This window comes from Arvicola amphibius, chromosome 4 (assembly GCF_903992535.2).
Source record: "Arvicola amphibius chromosome 4, mArvAmp1.2, whole genome shotgun sequence".
NCBI lineage: Eukaryota > Metazoa > Chordata > Mammalia > Rodentia > Cricetidae > Arvicola > Arvicola amphibius.
The window spans coordinates 103,103,578-103,122,698 of NC_052050.1; the positions used below are offsets into that span (position 1 = coordinate 103,103,578).

At 47.9% G+C, this 19,121-nt stretch overlaps 1 protein-coding gene across 4 annotated transcripts in view; it reads left to right on the plus strand.

Annotated features, from left to right (window-relative positions):
• Positions 1-10,862, plus strand: part of Abcc1 (ATP binding cassette subfamily C member 1) — a 147,337-nt gene extending 136,475 nt beyond the window's left edge. For 3 of the 4 annotated variants that reach the window (XM_038327556.1, XM_038327553.1, XM_038327557.1), the window contains 8 exons: positions 3,403-3,602; positions 4,524-4,650; positions 5,517-5,618; positions 6,013-6,159; positions 7,321-7,479; positions 8,632-8,798; positions 9,512-9,706; positions 10,180-10,862. In XM_038327556.1, the coding sequence (XP_038183484.1) occupies positions 3,403-3,602; positions 4,524-4,650; positions 5,517-5,618; positions 6,013-6,159; positions 7,321-7,479; positions 8,632-8,798; positions 9,512-9,706; positions 10,180-10,288 (1,206 nt within the window). In that variant the 3' untranslated portion in view covers positions 10,289-10,862. The remainder of the gene's footprint in view (positions 1-3,402; positions 3,603-4,523; positions 4,651-5,516; positions 5,619-6,012; positions 6,160-7,320; positions 7,480-8,631; positions 8,799-9,511; positions 9,707-10,179) is intronic. The other variant, XM_038327555.1, reaches the window with a different exon arrangement.
• Positions 10,863-19,121: the final 8,259 nt, after the last annotated feature.

Genomic DNA, 19,121 nt, shown 5'->3' on the forward strand with positions numbered 1-19,121 from the left:
TCTTTTGTTCACAGTTTCAGTGCTGTCTGTTTATGTTGGTAGGGAGGGCGTGGCATGGTCAGGAAGCAGAAGATGTTTTTGCTAGCTTCCTTTTCTATTTATCCAGACTTCATCCAGACTCCCAGAATGAGATGGTAGCTCTCACATTCAGGGCAGGTCTTCTGGCCTCAGTTAATCCTCTCTGAAAAATTCCGCACTTGTACTCAAAGGTGTGCTTCTTTGATCTTTTTGGTGGCTTTTAATCAATGCTCCAGTTACTGTTACAACCGTATTTGTATAGCACACAAATAGGTGTACTATTAAAGGTGAATTTAAGATAGATGTATTTATAGGTGCCCACAGTGACTGTCCTTCTCTGAGAAAGGTCTAATCATCATACTCAATTTTATCTATTGTAGGCAGATTTTCTTTCCTTCCAGACTTTCTCAAATAACCACACAGGCTTATTATTAATTGCAAATGCTTGGCCAATAGCAGTTGGCCAATACCAAGCTCAGGGGCTCAGGGTTGTCACTAGCTAACTTTTACATTTTAAATTAACCATTATTTCTTATGTACACTCTGTCACGTGGCTTGGTACCTTTTCTCAGTACAGCAAGTTTATCTCCTACTTCCTGTGCTTCTCCTCATGACTCCTGAGACTCCTCCTCTTCTTCCTCATGCTCTCTTTTTGTCTGCCAGTCCTGCCTAACCTCTACCTGTCCAGCTATTTGTCTGTCAGCTTCTTTATTAAACCGACCACAGTGACATATATTCACACAGTGTAAAGGAATATTCCACTATCTATATGTCTGTCTGTCTACCTACTATTTTAATTTTGTGGTTCTGGGAATGGAAACTAAAGTGTTAGACCAGTGTCTTCCACTTAGCCATGCTCCCCCACCCCACATCCCCTTTATACATTTAAGTCTAGGTACTTCCTAATCTTTCTATCCATACTATTCTCAATAAATTAAATTTTCATGACTGTGATAAAAACTCATTGACCAAGACACCTCATCAAAGGAGGGTTTACTTGGCCTTCCAGTTCCAGAGGGTGAAAAGTCCATCACCATCACACCCGGGAGTCATGAACACAAATACCATCTATGATGGCAGGAAGTGCTGAGAGCTTACATCTTGAACTATGAGACAAGACAGCAGACGGGGAATGGCACATGGCTTGTAAAACCTCAGATCTTGCCCCAGTAACATACTTCCTCCCCCAAGGCCATGCCTGCTAAACCTGCTAAACCACCAACTGGGGACCAAGTATTCACACTTTTAAGCCTGTGAGGCACATTTTTACTCAAACCACCTTAGTCAGTATACATTACTTTTGTAATGTTTAAAACAGGGCCAATGAGATGGTTCAGCAGATAGGACTTGCTCAGCTCTTGCTGCACAAACCTGATTCTCACATCCCAAGATGGAAAGAGAGAACTGACTACCTCTCTGACCTCCACACATGCATTCTGACATGGGCGTGCATATATACTACAAACTCATCAACATTATCATTTAAGATTTAAAGTTAAATAATGACAAGTGCTTTTCCTAAGAAACTTGTGTAATAGGTAAAACTGCAGAATTCAGCTAGGCTGGAACATGGTTGCTGTTTGGTGTTTGCTGTTTGAGTGCTTGTTTGGTGTTCATGGCAACTGCTGAGGGCTACTTTTGCTGTGATGAAACACCATAGCAGAAGGCAACTTGAGACGGAAGGGGTTAATTGCATTCACCATTCCATATGACAGTTCATCATTAAAAGCAGAGAGGACAGGCACTCAAGCAGGGTAGGAACCTGGAGGCAGGAGCTAATGCAGAGGCCATGGAGGGTACTCTGTTGGGGCAGCTGGCCCAATCCCTGCGTTCAGGGGCATGGCTGCCCCAGGGGAGAGGGGTACCTTTAAAAAGAACCGGGTGGCAGAGAGATGCCCTGTTTTTTCCCCGCGTCACCCTCTGCTTCGCTGGAGCCTTAGCTTTGTAAGTGTCCCTCTTTCTCCTTTTATTAAAACTGATTTATTCTAAAAGGACTATTTTTGGTTATTTCAAATCTCCCGCATCATGGCTTTCTCACCCTGCTTTCTTTTAGAACCCAGGGCATCAGCCCAGGGATACTTCCTCTACCCCCACCCCTTCCCCCCCACACACAGTGGACTGGACCCTCCCTATCAATCATTAATTAAGAAAATGCCCTAAAGGAGTCATTTTCTCAACTGAGGTTTCATCCTCTCATATGACTTTAGCTTGTGTGAAGCTAATGTAAAACTAGCTAGCACACCTATATAGTTCTTTGTGTATAAGGGTTGATGCCTTTATAGTCTTTTTTTTTTTTTTCATCCCGTTTGGCATTTTCGGAGACTAAGCAACTCCTGTCTCCTTTTCTCTCAGTGGGGTCACTCCTGTCCCTTGCTGACTTGGCCCCTATTTCTTGTTCCTGGCCCTGCCTCCTGCTGACCTGTGCTTGTCACCCTATAGAACGAAGATCAATGTCAGTTCCTCTCTGTGGCCCCATCCCAGTCAGCTAGGAACAGGAGAGATGGCCCTCCCCAAAGAAGAGCACATCAATTGGGTGTCCAGTGCCAAAGGGTCAGCCCTGAAAACATACATATAGTAACATTTGGACTCACAGGTTATATCTAGGAATGTATATATGTTTACACACACTTACAGACATGCAGTAATGATGAGGGAAAGAAGAGACCATGAATTAAAGGAGGATAGGAATGGGCATATGGGAGGGCATGGAGTTGCCATGTGTGTGAAACTGTTGACACAGGCAGTTGCTCCTGGTTTAGTGGCGTGCTTGACATGTTCCATGCTTGACATGTATGTGTGTGAGACATGAGCAATGAGTATGCATATGGCCATGTGAGACTCACAAAGAGGAACCAGTAGCTTTTACCTGCTGTCCTCACAGTCTACTGTGCAAAATGGCTTTAGTGTTGCTATTATACAGAAGAAGCCAAGGCTAAGAGAGCTCAGTGACCTGGCCTGGATTTCTGTGTTAGTAGCAAATGAAGACTAAAGAGGTCTGCCAGTCACAAAGTGTCTTTCTGAACCTGTACTGTTGGGAGAGGAAAGCCCAAAACATTTAGAGCTTCTGAGAGGCCAGTCAGTCTGGAGATCATTTCATCCTGCTGCTGCTTAGGCATGGACCCAAAGAGGATGCCACTTTTACCCCTTTGTCTCCACACAAGAGCAAGAAAGAGCACTGCCTAGGTTGGAAGACAAGGGATATGCATCCAAGTAACTGTGACTACTGTCCAAGTAACTGGCATTACTGTCCCAGTTTACCAGGAAAGCAGCCCATCTCCGGGGTTTTGATCTCTGGAGGTGTCAGCCGTGTCCAGCTTCTCCCAGAATATCCCAGGAGGATGGCACGAGGGGCTAGCACTGATTCTGTGCCTCTCTCTCCCACAGAGGTTCTATGTGGCCTCCTCCCGACAGCTGAAGCGCCTCGAGTCTGTTAGCCGTTCTCCTGTGTACTCACACTTCAATGAGACCTTGCTGGGGGTCAGTGTCATCCGTGCCTTTGAGGAGCAGGAGCGCTTCATTCGCCAGAGTGACCTAAAAGTAGACGAGAACCAGAAGGCCTACTACCCCAGCATCGTGGCCAACAGGTGGGTACAGTGGTCAGTAGGATAGAGGAAGCCAGCCAAGTGCCAGTCCCTCAGCCTCTGTTTCTTCTGGGAGACAAATGGAAACAGTGGGGCCATTCCGCATGCACAGCAGCATGGTGGCACATGCCTGAAGGAACGTTACCATGAGTCTGAGGTTCCCTTGATTACCTGGCAAATTCCAGGCCAGCTAGACTATAGAAAGGGACTTTGTTCCAAAAATAAAGCAGCCTGGGGGCTGGAGAGCTGGCCTAGTGGCTGATATTGCTTTCTGTGTAAGCATGAGAACCCACATTTTTGTCCTCACATAATCTTAGCATTGTGGGGTGTAGGTGGGGGGTGGTCCTAAGAGCTCAGTGTTCAACTTTGGAAATAACAGCATGTTTCTTCCTCACACTGAGGTTTATCTCTTGCCAAGGGACTGACTTTATTTACTTATTTTATAATTATTATTGCTACTATTATTCTGTGGTGATGGCTCTCAAACCCAGGGCCCTGTGCACGGCAGGCCAGTGACCCAGCACTGAGTTCTGCCCCAGCCCACAATGCTTGTTTACAAACAGCAGTGCCTCCTGCAGTTGATGACAGCTTCACAATTTCCAGGGAATTATTTCTTGATATTAAAGATTTCCTAAGAAAAAGTCAATCTTTCCAAAGGCAAACTTGAGGTTCCAGGGTGGGGGTTGCTCTTAAGAATTCTATTTTAGTCCCTAGGCAAGCCAGACTCATGAAGTCCCATGGGCCCTGGGTACCACCCCCATCCCCAGTTCTCATATCTTGGATGAGTGTCACCCACAAGGCCTTTCTCTAGAAGTGCTTAGAGATTAGCTCAGATGGCAGATGGGCTTAGCTCTGTCCCATGAGCTTAAAACTGTGCATCTGTCTGTCTGTCTGTCTGATATACTCCTACATATCTCCTTGCAGGTGGCTCGCTGTGCGTCTTGAGTGTGTGGGCAACTGTATCGTGCTGTTCGCCGCCCTGTTTGCTGTCATATCCCGTCACAGCCTCAGCGCTGGCTTGGTGGGCCTCTCGGTGTCTTACTCACTGCAGGTAGAAGGCTCTTTCTTGGGTTGAATGTTCTCCTCATGGCAACCAGATTTTGAGTTTCTGGACCTTGGCTTTGGGTATCTGCACGAATGGGAAAAAGAGAGGGCTTGAATGGAGTTTTAGAAGTAGGTACAGAACATGGGAATCCTGACACATGGCCTGCATTCTTCACCAGTCAGAAGATTCTCAGTGGCTTTGATGCTTTCAAAGCTATGAATTTCCCTGAGTTCTGTGTTAGTTCCATCTCATGATGTTTATCATACTGAGTTAAAAATATTTTCTTTTGTGTGGTTGAGATGGGGTATTACTCTGTAGCCTAGAACTTGGCATAATTCTCCTTCAATCTTTGGAGCACTGGGATTAATTATGGACAGGAACCACCACATGAAAATCACCCAGTTTCAAAATATTTTCGTTTCCTATATGACTTCTCTTTCTGTCTGCCTTTCTTTTCTATCTTCTCTCTCTTTCCTCATTCTTTCTCCTCCCTCTCCCTTCCCCTTTCTTCCCTTTCTCCCCCCCCCCCCTTCTTCCATCCACAGTGCTGAGGTCAGAGGACAACTCTGTGGAGTCATTTCTCTTGTTGCATCTTTACATGGCCCTGGAGGGCGGAACTCAGGTTGCCAGGCTTGTTCAGCAAGTGCTTTGCCCACAGAGCCACCTCACAGCTCTTGACTGCTTTCTGACAACTTGTGTGGACCATGTGTCACCTTGAAAGGTGTGATCCCTAAGAGGTGCAGTGTGTCCACTCTGGTGATGACTCTGTAGGTCACTCATTTCTGTATCTGTGTGAGTGATGTGATGCATACTCAATGAAAATGAAGCCACGCTTTCCCCAAGAGACCCCACATGGCTCTCTCCATTGGCAGATAACTTCCTACTTGAACTGGCTGGTCCGAATGTCCTCTGAGATGGAGACCAACATCGTGGCCGTGGAGAGACTAAAGGAGTATTCTGAAACAGAGAAGGAGGTAAGGCAGGATCCAGTCTGGCCCCTTAGCCTTGGTCTTCCAGAAATCCTTTGGGTGTCCTCTGCTTACTCAGAGGGTGAATGTGCCTGCCAGGCCCTCTTGGACTTTTCCTGTCTGCTTTTAACACTTATTAAGAACCACCTCGTTTTAGAGGAAAATATCCCTTAGTAAGTTACACAGCCCACAGGTATCCTGGGGAAAACAGGGAAACGATGTGGACAATTTTCCTCATAAGTTGAGGAATTAAGCAGAAATGAATTGATTAGAAGTGCTAGAAGAGGGCTGAGAAAATAGCGCAGTGGGTGAAGAGTTCAGATCCCCAGAGCCCACATAAAAGACTGTTCTTGGCAGCTTGCACTCGCAAATTTCTCTTATCCCTCTTCTTGTGATCTAGGCTCCCTGGCAAATCCAGGAGACAGCTCCACCCAGCACCTGGCCCCATTCGGGCCGTGTAGAGTTCCGGGACTACTGCTTGAGGTATCGAGAGGACTTGGACTTGGTTCTCAAGAACATAAACGTCACCATCGAGGGTGGAGAAAAGGTGGGTTGCGCCATCCTCCATTCCCATTGACTTAGGGTCCAGCATGAACTCTCCACGTCAACCTGCTCACACTGTGGGATTGAGGCACTTTTACAGGGAGGAATCATGGGAATAAAAGATGTTGAGTTTTACAGGGAGGAATCATGGGAATAAAAGATGCTGAGTTGTGTACAACAGGTGACACAGTGAGCCACTGAAGGACGAGACCCCCAGACATGCAGACATGTTTTTTGAAAACATTTGTGTGAACTATAAATACTAAAAAACTCCGTGATCCATAAAATGGTCCCTCTGCTTTTCTTGGATGGTTGGAACATGTAGCAGTTCTGTCCACCCCCCTGCAGACCTGTCTAGAAGAGTCCTCCAGTTCACCTCAGCTCTTCCTGTGGGTCCCTTTACTGGAGTTTGTAAACTCTAGAGTAATAAAGTGATACCATCATCCCAGGACAGCTTATATAGAACTTTCTCAGACACTTGGTCAGGGATCACCTAGTAGGCATTTGCATACTGTAATATTGAATTGTTAAATTGTCCATCCACATGTGTCTAGGTGTTCTGTTTCCATGAGGCAAATCTCTTAGTCTTATGGGCATTCATGCATGTGTTACGGGCATTCATGCATGTGTTATGAGCATTCATGCATGGGGGCTGAGCTGTGATAACTGTGGAGGAGCCTATCTCAAGCCCAGATGTAAAAGAGTAGAGAAAGACCTGTCATTGGACATTGGTACTCAGACCGTATCAGAGAAGTTCATGGGCTTTGCTTGAATCTGAGATATAGTCATGGCTTCAGGAAGGAATTCCCATCAGAGAGGAGAGAGGAATCATGTGGGAAGCCAGGAAGCACCTCATTATTTTCTGACTCTCTCTAATTGAACATAGCACAACTAAACATTCCTCTATCTGCACCCTATTCCTTTGAGCATCTCTTCTGACTTAGGAAAAGTCCTTAGCTTCTGTGAAGCAAAGGGCATCTTTTCCAACCTTTTGTCAAAGTAGCCCCTGGAGGTGGGTCTTGGAGAAGCGGGGTGGCGGGGAGGGGTAAGCACTGTAGTGGAAGCTAGATCAATCAGATGACCACGGCTCTGACCCAGTCACCTGCTAGGAGAACATTGAGTCTGCAGCATTCCCACATCACCACAGCCCCTTCCTGTTCTGCAGGTTGGCATTGTGGGCCGTACAGGAGCTGGGAAGTCATCACTCACCCTGGGTTTGTTCCGGATCAATGAGTCTTCAGAAGGGGAGATCATCATTGATGGGGTGAACATTGCTAAGATTGGCCTGCACAACCTGCGATTCAAGATCACCATTATCCCCCAGGTGGGCAAGGCTGGTGGGTCCTGCACACACTGAAGCCACACCCTCTGTATTCATAGACTCCGCCAACTGTAGATGGAGAGTGATATATTTGCATTCATGTATTTATTGGGAGGAGGGGAACAGACCATGCGTATGAAGGTGAGGACAATCTGCAGGAGTCCTCTCCTCTACACGTGTATTTTGAGGATCAAATTCAAGGCCATCAGGCTTGGTTGCATGTAGCTTTGGTCACTAAACCCATGATTAGTTTTTCTTTTTCCAGATTTAGCATCTGCACTTAATATCATACATAGACTTTTACCCCCAAGTGATGGTCAGCTAGTTTCCTAGTATTTCTTGGTGTTAGATAGTACATGGCTGTATATAGGAACTATGAGTAGGTTATGTGATGATCTCTAACACTTCTGGAGCTATGCTACAGATAAGAATTTTCTAAACCATTCCCTGTGGGCAAGAGTTCCCTAATGCATTGCTTGTGGCTGTGATTTTTCCTTGTTTCTCTGAGTCTTTCCTGCAGGTGGGGTTGAGTGAGAACATTAGTTACATTTCTGTTGCTGTGATAAAATAACACCACTAAAAGCAACAGAGAATTGGCATATTGAAAGTTTGGAGAAGTTTTGAAAAAAAAGTTTTGGTCTGGTTTATGCAGGGTTTTCCAGACATTTTCTGTTAAAAATATCTCACAGAATTCATGCTTTGGAGGGACTCTGAGATCTCTTCCTGTTCTGGTGTGAACATCTCATATCCTATGTCTGTGAGTTTTCCTTGTTCAGTGTGGTATGATTGTCATATGCTGTTAGTTACTTTTTTGATAGTTGTGCCAGAATCCTTGATGGAGTCATCTGCAGAGAAGAGAGGTTCATAGTATCACAGGGTTACTGTCCATCATAGTGGGGAAAGCATGGTCATGCAGTAGGTGTGTGTGGTGGTAACATCAAGCAACCAGGAAGCAGGGACCCAGCATCAGAGCCAAGCCTAACCTTCAGAGGTCTGCTCCCAGTAACCTGCTTCTTTCAGACAGGCTCCACCTCCTTAAAAGCTCCACAACATCCCAAAATGACACCACCAACCATGGAACAAGTGCTCAAAACAGTCTGTGTGGAACCTTCTAGATTCAGACCCTCATACGTGCTATCTGCTGTTCTTGCACAGGATCCTGTTTTGTTCTCGGGTTCTCTCCGCATGAACCTGGACCCTTTCAGTCAGTATTCTGATGAAGAAGTCTGGATGGCCCTGGAGCTTGCTCACCTGAAAGGCTTTGTGTCAGCTTTGCCCGACAAACTGAATCACGAGTGTGCAGAAGGTGGAGAGAACCTGAGGTAGGTAGGCAGGCAGGGGCCAGTGTGTGAAGATTCTTTCCTCTTGCCATTGTGCTAGCTTCAGTTACTCATCACCAGGGCAACCAGCCTCCATTCTGCTTCAGTCAGTGGTCAGTCAATGGCAGTGCTGCTGACCTTGACTGGGCTCATTCATGGGGAAAGGAAGGAGGTGCAGCTGACTGTTGGCTGATCTATTTGGCCTCAATGGGATCAGTGCATCTGTTTTTCATCCTCCAGCAGACTTGTCCAGATGTGCTGTCATAGTGATAGCAGATGTGTAAGGGTGAACATGCTCAGTGTCCATTCCCACGTTAGGCCTCTACTGGCCATTCATTGGCCAGCATCCCGTTGACTAAAGCCAGGCTCATAGCTGAGCCCAGCCAGTGCTGAGTCTGCGGCAGCTCAAAGAGGTCATGGATAGTGAGCCACCTTTGTTATCCACTCTGTCACCCACACCAGAATGGCCTGATACTTTGTGAATATCACCCCTGAGCCTTTTGTTGGGAATGATTCTAAGCCCATTTCCTGCTCACATGGAAGTATAGCATGATTGATTTTAGTAATGTTGTCACAGACATGGACATTTGGAGTGGACTTAGTCTTCTGCCTAAAACCCACCCCTAGCCTATCTGTTAGCCTTATCCCCTCCAGGCCTGGTTCAGGATCAGGGTAGTTTGATGAGCCCCTGTCTCTGAGATTTTCTCCCTTTCTAGTGTCGGCCAGCGCCAGCTTGTGTGCCTGGCCCGGGCTCTGCTGAGGAAGACAAAGATTCTAGTGTTGGATGAGGCTACAGCAGCTGTGGACCTAGAGACAGATAACCTCATTCAGTCCACCATCCGGACACAGTTTGAAGACTGTACTGTGCTCACTATTGCTCACCGGCTTAATACCATCATGGACTACACAAGGTGAGGCCCTCAGAGTGGATCTGTGGGCCTACAGGGTTGGTTCTGTTCTCAGTCATGTTCGTTCATTCATCCATCACCATTCTTGTGCTCAGGGGCAGCCCCAGGTGGTGGGACTGTTCCGTCATGGGAAGAATAGGTTATCCAGGATTATTTCAGTCAGCATTTCATATGCATGAGGGGTCTGCTATGTGCCCTATGTTATTCTGGACTCTGGGGTCACCTCTCAAACAAAGCTTAGGGAACATCTTAAGGATCAGGACACTTAATTAAAAGAGAGGGACAATGAACACAGCAACAAACATTGATGTCAGAGGGTGACATGTGCTAGGTAAAGTGATAACGAGGAGGTGGTAGGGTGGATACCCATCTTTCTAGCCCCTAGAGTTTGTAATACTTTCTGCAATCAGGCAATCCTATAGACATCAGACACATCTCTTTGCATAATGCTCACATCTACATCCCTCCCCATGCAGGGTGATCGTCTTGGACAAAGGAGAAGTTCGGGAGTGTGGTGCACCCTCTGAGCTCCTGCAGCACAGGGGCATCTTCTATAGCATGGCTAAGGATGCAGGCTTGGTGTGAGCTGGGCCCTGGCATAATGGTAAGAACTATAGGGTCAGCATCCCAGTGTCCAGGCATTAGCCATCAGTCCTGGGAACCCAAGCCTACCAGATAGAAACCAAAAAACTAAATAAAGAAAAAGAAAACCAAACTAAAAAGAAGCAAAACACACAAAGCAGCAGCTACCATCTGGCCCCCTTCTGGATCTGACCTTGAAGAAATTGGGAGACAGATGTACTCTACTTTAAACACAAGCCAGCCAGATCTTTGGTACCACTTGTGAGGTTCTCTGGAAGTTCACGCATGCTCCTGTAGGGCCTAGGACAGCGAACTGCTGGAGAAATTGCTGGTTTCAAACACACTAGTTAGTGACCAAACAGCTACTGCCTCATGTTTCTCCAGCCACATCCATGGATGCCAAGCCCTGGAGCCTCTCCTGACCCTGCCAGCTCTTCTATCCCTTCCCATGGTCCTGTAGGTTCCAGATGAGTGCTTCCTGTCTTCAGACCTGCAGTTGAAAGTAAGGGAACAACAAGAACAAACAAAACAAAACTCCAAACAAAACAAATAACAAATACAAAACTGTTGCCTCAGAGTGATGTTCCCTTGCCTGCCATCTGGTCTTCAGGCACTCTGACACTCTTCCCTGCACCTACTGCAGCTCTCACAGGACTTGCTTTAGGTGCAGCCTGTGAGAAAGGACCTGAGCAGAAGGCTTTGAACCAGGCCAAGCAATACTCCCTTCACAGGGACTTACATCCTGCCCGCCCCCATCCCTTCCTTGCTTTCTGCCTCTTCCTGTCCATTGCTGGGGAGGAGGGCTTACTCCTCTCAGAAGGTCTGTAAGTAGTTATGAGCAGCAGAAGTCATGAGCACGAGGGTACCCACAGATGAGGAGAGTGGTACCAAAGACAGAGCCAGAGTCCTTGTCCCCCAGCACAAGAAGAGAGCCATTCACAAAAATGAACGATCCCCCCCATGCTCACACCATTTTTAAGCACCGTTCCAGGGAGAAAGTCAGTACCCAGAATTTGGTATCTTGGGAGGAGGTACTGAACTCAGGGAGTAGCCACACCCAGCTCTGCACTTGAGCCTCAGTTTGAATTCTTCAGAGTGGTCCTCTAGGTGTTTGGGTTGCAGACCAAAGAGAGACCCCCCATGGGCAGCAAGAACTTGCTGCCAGCCACAGTTCATACTTGCTATGAATTTTGGCACTGATTTCCTTTTTCTTTAGGTGATTTCCTTTTTTTCTTTAGGTGGCAATATATGTATTTATTATTTTTGTAAGTTGTACCATTCTTTCACGTTAAAGGACCCAGATTTCTCCTGGGGATCTTTTTTTTTTTTTTTTTTTGTAATGACACTGGAAACGTGAATATTTACAAATAATTTGCAGTAAAGAAAAATATTTTATTTCTTTCTAAACAACCATCCTACTTCCTTTTGGGTACAGAGGTTTCTAGCCTCCATTCTGGAAGAACCAGACTAGGAGAGCCATGTCACCGCTGTTGTCAGAAGTGGCAGGGCAGGACTGGAGAGGTGGCTCAGCAGTTATGAGTGCTCCTCTTGCAGGGGACTGAGGTTCAGTTCCCAGCACCTGTGTCGGTGGCTTCCAGGAGTCCAGTGCCCTCTTCCAGACACACAGTTAGAAGTAAAACAAAGTGGGGGAGACCAAGGTCTGGGGTCTGGCAGTGAGTCAGAATGGCAAAGTACACAAATGCTTTGGTTTGAGTCCTGCTGTCATGTGACCCTGGGCAAGGCACTTAGGCTGTGTGCCTCAGTTCTGTCACTGTAAGGTGGCCAAGTTCAGGTTCTGAGATAAAAGTCACAAGTGGCCTAGATCCTTCTCTGTGGAGCTGAGTTGCAATAATGAGGCTTAAGATCTGGGGAAATGTGGCTGGTGAGATGGCTCAGTTGGTAAAGTGCTGTCTGTTCATGAGACCCTACATTTCAATCCTCAACATAAAAGCCAGTATATGCATATATGTTTATATACAGATATATGTGCATATAATCCCAGCACTGGGGAGGAATCAGGAGCATCCCTGGGGCTCTCTGGCCAGCCAGCCTAGCCAAATCAGTGAACTCCTTGTTCAGTAAGAGCATAAGGTAGGGGCTGGAGCAGTGGTGCTTAAGAATGCATGATGCTCTTGCAGAGGACCCAGGTTTAGCCCCCAGCATCCACATTGGGCAGCTCAGAGCTGTCTGTAACTTGAGTGTCTGGCCTCTGAAGGTCATCTACCCTCATGTGGACATAATCACTAATTTTTGCATATACATTAATTAAATATAAAATGAATCTTAAACCAAAAAGATGAGCTAGAGAGATGGCTCAACAGTTAAGATCACTGACCGTTTTTCCCAAGGGCCCCAGTTCAAGTTCCAGCACTCGGCAGCTCACAACTCAAAAACATCTGTAACTCCAGTTTCTTCTGGCCTCTGTGAACACCAGGCAGATAAAATGCCCATAAAATACAGTTTTTAAAGGCAGAGAAAAACATCAAACATTAGCCTATGGCATACACACAGATGCACACAAAATGAATACAGGCTTGACAACCAAGGAGAGTTGGGCCCCTCTCCAGAGGAGAATCCCACATTGGTCTGTCACTCAAGGGCTGGCTTCTGGGTCCCCAGAAGTGGGGGATGGGAGAATGTGCATGACAGTCTCTGTTTGGTGTCTAAGACTGGAGGAGACACTGTGTCCCCTCACAGTTCATTGGCAAAGTCAGCCATGTGCTTAGTCATACCCAAAACAAAGGAAGTGGGGGAATGTGCGGATGAAGGACATTCTCTCCTTGGCCTCATTCTATAGTGCTCTAGGGTTTGGATAGTGTGGTAATGGGACTGGGTGCTGGCTTTCTGAGTTTAGGTGAGTAGGCAGTGAGGACTATCCCCCAGGGGTGGGGGTGGGAGGCAGCAAACTGTGTAATGATGTTGTCCTCTAGAGCACCTTGCGCAGCTCTGCATGGTGTAGGCCTCTGCCAAAGGGCCTGTTCAACATGGCCGTGTAGGCACATGTATATGTGTACTGCCACTGAAACCATTGGTCTACCTCAAAGAGACAGCAGTGGGGGTAGGAGCCCTGATCGTAAGACTAAGCACCATCTGGACCTGTTGGCTGAACCTGAATCTTACATGCGGGGTGTGCTTCTGAGCCTCAATCTCAGACCAGATCCTCAGCAGGCTTCAGAGCTCATTGAGGGACGAGCTGGGATAGGGCACTGGGTTCTGGGGTCCAGTTTAATTTGCTCTGCGAAGAGTCTGCTAAAGAAAACAAATTCTCAGATCAGGGCTTCAGTGCACAGGAACTCCCAAGACTCACCACCTAATGTCTTGTCTTTAGCTATGCCTCCCAGCCACACAATCTGTCTTCTGCCCAGCAGCCATACCAACACTGAAACATGTCAGTGGTGTCGGTCACATCCTCCTATGTCCTCTCCCAGGTCCTGTTTAAGCTGGCTTTGCTTCACGGGCCCCTGCGATCTCTTGTTTTCTCTAGGTCTAGTGTTATCCTCCGGAGTGCCTCCCACAGCTCCACACAGAGTCTAGGCCTGTTGTCAAAGGGCCTCTTGACCATAACCCCTCTAGGAACTGCAGATCCTGCCTGGGTGCCACAGAAGTCACCACACCCGCTGCCTGGGCTTTAGTGAGTGAAACAGTTCAGTAAAAACACCTGGTACAGTGCCGGCACCCCAAGATTATTTGACAATGGAAGGGTTATATTTGCTAGTCCCTTCTTCCTGTCTGTGGGTCACCCAGTCAGTATGTATTGACTGCCCCTCTTTTATGCTGTGCAAGGTTCTGGAGACACATGGTAGACAAACCTTCAACTTCTCAAATGAATCTCTCAGTTCAAGAAGGAAAGGAAGCTTGCCTCTAACCTCTGCCCTTGGGATGGAAGTTGGTTCTGGGTATGTGCTGAGGAGATGGGGAGGCCGTGTTGACTGGAAGGGTGGGCTACTGAGCAGAGATTGCCATCAAAATTCTCTGGGCTCAATTTTCTATCATCCATAAAGGAACATAGGAAAGAAGGGCTTGATGATAGGTTTCATCCCCAGCATCACATAAAGGGGAAAAAGCCTACAGGAATAGTCAGAGGCTGAGGATGATGGGGGCTGTTTCCTGTTCCTCCCACCAACTGGGCCCTGCCAACAGGAGACCTTGTCTCAAGGGATTAATGGCTGGATTGCCCTGCTGGCTTGTCAGATGCTCCCATATCATGGCCACCCTATGGCCTAGCCTCTATTCCTATCTGAACTTAGAGACACAACAGTTTCTGTCTGAGGCCAGGCATCTGAGTAGCTGGCTAAGTTTCCCAGTCTCAGCTTCCCCAAGAGCAGAATTGCCAGCAGGGTCACTGGAACAGGGTGATTAGAACCCCAGGTGCAAGTTTCTGCTTGGTCTCTAGGCATCTTGTGTTCCCACTTTCTAGCTTCAGGTTCCTCTTCTGCACAACAAATGCAGCCACGACGAGGCTGACGCATAAAGGTAGCCATGGTGATGAGGCTGACACATAAAGGTAACCATGGTAATGAGGCTGACACATAAAGGTAGCCATGGTGATGAGGCTGACACATAAAGGTAGCCATGGTGATGAGGCTGATGCATAAAGGTAGCCATGGTGGTGAGGCTGACACAAAGGTAGCCATGGAACATGCCCCCTGTGAGGACAGTCCCACTCCCAAAAGGCCAGGTCTCCTCCCACAAGTACATGCCCTGTAGCACAAATTCACTCCTGCATGCCTCCTAAAAGACATGCCTCCTCCCACAAGAACACACTCCCTCCCAAAAGGACACGCCCACTCCCACAAGGACACTCCTAGTATTACAAGGAGACACCCCCAAACAAAAAATGCACCTTTCCACAAAGACATGTTCACTCCTACAAGAACACTCCCCTTCCCACAAGGACGCTCCTACTCTCAAAAGAGCATACTTCCCTCCTCAGTGACACGCCTCTTACAAGGATGTGCCTTCTCCCACAGGGATGTCCCAACACTCGCAATAATTTACCTCCCTCCTCAAGGACACGCTCTCTCCCACAAGAACATGCTGCCTCCCACAATTATGTGCCCCCTCCCTCAAATCTCACCCACTGCAAAGACACTTCCTGTATCGAAGACATGCCTCCTCATATGAAGACATGCCTCCTGTCACAAGGGCATGCCCACTCCCACAAGAACGTGTCCACTCACAAATGAACATGCCTATTCTCACAAGGACACACCCCCTCCCACAAGGGCATAGCTCCAGCAATGACATACATCCTCCCTCAACAACATGACAATTCCCAAAGTGGCCCAAGCCCTCCCATAAGCACACGTTCCCTGCTGCAAGGACATGCTCAGTCCCTCAAGGACATAGCACCTCACAAAAGGACATCCCCCTCCCACAAGGACGTGCCCATTCCCACAAGAACACATCTATCATGAACTGCCTCCTCTACAAGGAAATGCCCCTCCCACAAGGACACACCTTCTGCAATGACATGCCTTCTGGTAGAAGGTGATTCCCCCTTCCACAAGTATACCCTTCCTCCCACGCCCACTCTGACAAAGACACTCCCCCTCCTTCAAGTTCAGGTCACATCCAAATACACACCCCCTCCATCAAAGTCCTGCTTCCTCCCAGAAGGACACACCTTCCACAGGGAGGTTCTACCTCTCACAAGGACACGCCTCCTCCCAACAGGCTGTGCCCCTTTCCAGGATAAAACACCCCCTCCCACAATAACACATCCCCTTTCATGTGGACATGACTCCTCCCATAAGGACAGGCCTTCAGCAATAACTTGCCTCCTATATCAACAACATATCACAAGGACACACCCCATCAAAAAAGAACATGCCTCTTCCTACAAGGATACACCTCCTGCATTGACCCACCCCTCCCTGAAGGGTACACACCCCCTCTCACAGGGACACACTCCTGCATTGACACACTTCCACAAAATCACGCCCCCTCACAATGACATACCTCTTCCCACAAGTACACTCCTCTCATAATAGTTCATGACTCCTGCAGATGTGACTCCCACATCAAAACCATGCCTTCTCATGCAGACTTGCCTCATTTTACAAGGACACTCTGCAATGACATGCCTCCTTTCAGAGGAACATGCCTCCTCCCACAAAGACATGCTCCCCACAAAGACATGCCTCATGCAATAACGTTGTTCCTCCCACAAGGAAATGCCCCCTCCAAAAAGGACATGACCCTGCAACGATGTGCATCCTCCAACAAGGACACACCTACCCACATGGACCCACCTACTTCTACAAAGACACGCCCATTCCACAAAGACACGCCTCCTACAACAAGGACACACCCCATCTCAAGGTGCCAAACCTCCTTAAACAAGGACATGCTCCCTCCTAAGATGTCATGCCACCTCAATCAAGGACAAGCCCCTCCCACAAACTCATGCCCAATCCCAGAAGGACATGCCTACTCTCACAAGGACATGCCTATTCCCACAGGAACATGCCCCCTCCCACAAGTACACACCTGAAACCACATGCCTCTTCCCACAAACATAGCGTCCCCTACCACAAGGAAATGCTTCCTACAATGATATACCCTCTCCCTAAAAGGCATGCCTCCCCCCTCAAGGACATGACCCCTCCGCACAAGCATACACCCCCTCCTTCAATGACATGCCCTCTAACAAAAGGACATTCTACTCAAGGACATGTCCACTCCCACAGGGACAGGCCCCATTAATAAAGGACACACCCCTCAGTAAAGGACGTGTACCTCCCTCAAGGTCACAACTCAATAAAGGGCACATTGCCTCAATAAAGGACACGCCTCCTCACAAAATGACATGCACCTCAGTAAAGGACATGCCCCCTCACTAAAATACATGCCCCCACAATTAAGGACACACCCCTCGCACAAAGTCATGCCTCCTGCAAAGACACGCCCCCTCCAACAAGGATACACCTTCTGCAATGACACATTCCTCTCTGAAAGGCACACCTCCTTCAAGGACACACCCTTCCCACAAAGGCAACCTCCCACAAAGACATGACACTTCTCTGAAAAACATGCTCATCCCCCCAAAAAATTAACTCCTCCGGCAAAGAGGGCATGCATCCTCCCACAATTTTCACACCTGCTCCCAGAGGACACACCTCTCCCCCAAAAGAAATGCCCCCTCCCATAGGAACATACCACATATCATGCCTCTTTGAAGGATACATTCCCTCTCCTAAGGAAACACCTCCTTCAATGACACACCTTCCACAAGGACACAACCTTTCCAATAATGACACACTTCTTTCTTCAAGGACCTGCCTCTTAAATAAAGTGCATGCCTCCTCCCAGTAGGAAATTAGGCCTGCTTGCCTAATCACTACACACAAGGACAGGCCTCTTGCAATGACATGCCTCCTCACAGGAAGACATACCTCTGCCCACAAGGACATGCCCCTCCTACAAGGATACTCCTCCTGCAATGACACACCTCTTCCCAGAAAGACATGCTTCCTTCTACAGAGATATGCCTGCTCCCAAGATATCATGTCTCCTCAAACAAAGACATGCCCACTCCTACAAGGACACATCCCTCCCACAAGTACTTACCTACTCCCACAAGGACACACCTACTCTTACTGGGACACCTCCTTCAAGGACATGCCCACTCCCACAAGAACACCTTTCCCTGAATGACAAGCTTCCTTACAGAGATGATGACCTCTCCCACAAGTACACCCCGCTGCCCACAAATACATGCCCTCTCCAACAAAGACATACCCCCTTCCTCAAGTTCACGCCACCTCCAAATACACATCTCCTCCCAGAAGAACATGCCCCTTCCACAGGGAGATACCACATCACACAAGGACATGCCTCTTCCTAGGAGGAAACACCCTCTCTCACAATGGCACACCTCCAATTAGTCATGCCTCCTCCCACAAGGACAGGCCTTATTCAGTGACATGCCTCCTCCATCAACAACGTGCCTCCTACCACAAGGATGTGCCCTATCACAAAAGAATGCGAGCCCTCCCTAAGGACACACCTAGGACACACCTTCTACAATAACATCCCTTTCACACAAGGGCAGACAGACTCCCAAAAGAACTTGTCCCCTCTTGCAAGGACACTGCAATGACATTCCTTCTCCCTCAAGGACAGGATCCCCTACCACAATGACACACCTACTCTCACAAGTGCACACCTCCTTCCCACAAGGACACACCCCCTCCTCCAAGGACACTCCCACTCTCAGAAGGAAAACTCCCCTCTTAAAAGGACATGGCTCCTCCCGCTCGGACATTCCCCCTCCCAAGATGTCATGCCTCCTCAAACAATGACTCACTCCCGCAAGGACACACTTCCTGCAATGAGAAAGCTCCTCATTTAAAGATGTAGTGTCCTTCAAGGACACATTCCTACCACAAGGACTCAACTCCTAAAATGACATGCATCCTCTCATAAGGACAAGCCCCCTCCCATGGGACACACTCCATAGCACATAGACATGTCCACTACACAAAATCATGTCCTCTCAATCAACAACATGCCCCCTCAATAAAAGATGTGCCTCCTATAAGGACACACTCACTCCCACAAGGACATAATACCCACTTCCACAAGGATACACTTACTCTCAAATTACACACCTCCTCCCTCAAAACACACCTCCACCCACAATGACACACCTCCTCCCAGATGGAAATGCCTCATCCCATAAGGACACATCACTCCCACAAGGCCATGCTCACTCCCAGGGGAAGCACCTACTCTCACAAGGAAATACCTCCTTCATCAAATCCATGCCCCTGCAACAAGGACACATCTTCTAGAATGACATGCCTCCTGCATATCTCCTGAAGAAGGTGAT